At 41.3% G+C, this 3,213-nt stretch overlaps 1 protein-coding gene across 1 annotated transcript; it reads left to right on the plus strand.

Moving 5' to 3' along the window:
• The first annotated feature begins 253 nt into the window (after positions 1–253).
• LOC140113025 (protein S100-P-like) lies at positions 254–3,013 on the plus strand. Its single transcript, XM_072132622.1, has 2 exons — positions 254–476; positions 2,848–3,013. Exons 1-2 carry the CDS (start codon positions 339–341, stop codon positions 2,995–2,997), a joined length of 288 nt encoding a protein of 95 aa, XP_071988723.1. The 5' UTR covers positions 254–338; the 3' UTR covers positions 2,998–3,013.
• The last annotated feature ends 200 nt before the right edge of the window (positions 3,014–3,213 follow it).

The raw sequence follows: 3,213 nt of genomic DNA on the forward strand, positions 1-3,213 counted from the left end.
TACCCTGCAGTTCACTAGTGAATGAGCATAAGTTGAATTTCACAATTTTGCTTGTGAGGGGTAACACAAAATGAAGGTGTGTCATTAATTCCTAGAAAGCAAGTCAACATGATTCAACTGAGCCAACCGTTACCAAACATAGATAAATTCTCAAGTGAGTATTTATTGCAGTTATTTGTATGTTACTCCGAGTATATTTACCTATTGCTCAATATTTGCTTTTCACTGTAAACATGTGACACAACCGACCAATATAAGTAGCAGCCACGTCCCGAATATTTCATTCTGCCTATAGCTATCTACCTGAACGAGCCGAGCAGCCAACATCCCATCCAAACATGACCGAGCTGGAAACTGCAATGTCTTTGATCATCAATGTCTTTGACAATTATTCCGGAAAAGACGGCAAAGGGGACACTTTATCCAAAGGGGAACTGAAGACTTTGATTGAGAAGGAGCTGCCTGGGATCCTGAGGGTGAGATATTATCTACATACAATAGATACAGACATGACTTGAATTAATGTATTGTACTTTTTAAATAGAGTCCAAACAAGAGAAGTTAAAAGTGTTTAAAGGGGTTCACTACAAAGACCCTACATAGAAAATGTTTGGGGTTTGACCAGTGGGACCTTCAGCAATCTTGACCATAGGTGTCTATGGGGGCTTCCTACTTCCCAGCATTATATATAATACATTAATTTACTTTACATTCACATGGGGCACTTAAGGGCACCTAATCACTTTGATACCCCGTTCCAGTTTTACATTAAATTTTGTAGTGGTAGAAGGATCTGATTACTAGGGGTCTGACTGTGGAGACCCAAGCGATCAAGCACTTTTCCCACTATGTAATATTATGTAACTGTATTTATAACAATAGACTGCATAATAATTCACTGAGGAACAGAATATAGAGAGCTGTTCTATAAGGGGATATGCAAATTAGTAGTATGCAGTGTTAGAGGCAGAGAGATCTACGCTAAAGAGAGATGAGAAGAAATGGCAAGTGACATCACTGGTCACTCACAGAGAAGGAGGAACTCTGCGGTGGAGAGAGCTTGACTTCTGCACTGAGGTCTCCACCATACAACTAATTGGCATATCACTTCAAAGTTACTTTCCTGAATAATGCCACCACGCAGGGCCATGAAATAAATGGTGTTACGCTCCATGATACGTGACTGGCAGTGGTTTATTATTTGCCGTAAGTTTCCTTTTATAGTTTCCTGTACTTGGTTTTATTATGATTCAGCAGTGTATAAAGTTATATAATACGGACCCATAACATTCTAGGGGCACATATAATTCCTTCATATGCCTATTAACTATCACATTATAATATGTTATATAAATATGGGGCCTAATAGGTTTCCAAGTGTCTGTAATACACTCCTTTTCCATTAGAGCATCAGAACCAACAATTTTAGCAGTACGTGATGACTCTCTTTTGTGTGTGGGAGAGGGGGCTCACAACTCTCCTGACATGTGATTTCAAAGAAAGAAGGATGGAATTTTACTACGTGATCATTTTGTGCTCCCTTTCCAACCTATATAAACCATATGCAGACTTGGCTAAGTCAAGGGTGCATGTGGGTGGAGGGGTCAAGAAGAATAGCTATAATGTTATGAATTCTTTACAGGTTGTATACATTTTTATATCATTTATATTTAATATAATTTAATTATAATTTATAATCATTTATGTGGAGAACACAAATTAATTCTTCATGCGCACTAAATACAATTTCTAATCAAAGGACACCCCCAACCTAACAGCAGCCATTACTTTGGCATCAAAATGAGTGTTTGTTGGCAGCACATCAGCCCATGTAATGTGCTGCCGAAACATTGGGGCACATTTACTTACCCGGCCCATTCGCGATCCAGCGGCGCGTTTTCTGCACAGGATTCGGGTCCGGCCGGGATTTATGATGGTAGTTCCTCCGCCGTCCACCAGGTGGCGCTGCTGCGCTGAAAAGCATCTCAACGCGCCGGAATGCACCGAGCTGGACCTGGTGAAGGTAAGTGCTTCCCAAGCGACACTTTTTCGGTTTTTAAATGCAGCGGTTTATCCGAATACGTCAGGTTTTCTTTCGGCCACGGCCCCCGATTTCCGTCACGCTCATGCCGGCGCCGATGCGCCACAATCCGATCGCGTGCGCCAAAATCCCGGGGCAATTCAGGTACAATCGGCGCAAATCGGAAATATTCGGGTAACACGTCGGGAAAACGCGAATCGGGCCCTTAGTACATGACCCCCACTATGAGTGTTGCAATAAGTGGACATACCCTTCAGCTCCAGGTTTCAGTAGGTCCCTGGGTGACAGAGCCTCAGTAGGCCCCTTTGCAGTGAACTCACATGACGGCATTAAAAATTCAGAAACTCAAACAGTCTCGTGTTCCCTAAAATATTCTTTAGTTTACCATCCCAAACAGCCCCCACATGGTTATTTTATACCCACCTCCTATGGATTAATTAGATACAGCCCTCCTCACCCCCATGGATTCCTTATGTGGGCCCCCCCAGCAGCTCTGGGCCCCTACACTTGCCCCAGTATGCCCAGTGCTGGCGCCGGCCCTACCTTTAAGGATGACTTTGACTGCCTCAGTGATGTGTGGTTTCTCTGCAAGGATCTTATATTGATTCCCCATTTAGTGTTATACAGTTTAGTGCTAGTACAGTAGAAAGCATGAGGAATACAAGGATTCTGTATCGTCAATTTTGAGAATTTGCAAACTCAAATTTTCAGGTTTATTCTGTTCCTTCTTGTTTTTGAACTGTGCATGTTATAAAAAATGACAAGTTTCTTCAAGCCTAATATATTGTCTAATTTTTTTTCTCTAGAATGCGAAAGACAAAAGTGAATGTGACAAACTCATGAAGGATCTGGATATAGATGGTGACGCTGAAGTGGATTTTAAAGAGTTTATCGTCCTTGTTGCTGCTCTCACCTCTCTGGGACATGAAAGATTTGAAAAAATGGGCAAAAAATAATTATGTCTTTCAATCTGCTGACAACTAATAAAGTTTTTTTTGTAATTATTTTTGGAGGTTTATCAATGGGTTCATTTTGGTATACATCATATATGTTGGTCATGGTTGGTTAACCCTTTAGTAACGTGGCCTGAAAAGACTATGGTGACCGGAGCATTTTAGCAAATTTAAGAGTCATAAGTTTTTTTTGCTGTGCTTTTTTCGGGACACATAGGG

Source organism: Engystomops pustulosus, chromosome 1, assembly GCF_040894005.1.
Source record: "Engystomops pustulosus chromosome 1, aEngPut4.maternal, whole genome shotgun sequence".
Lineage (NCBI taxonomy): Eukaryota > Metazoa > Chordata > Amphibia > Anura > Leptodactylidae > Engystomops > Engystomops pustulosus.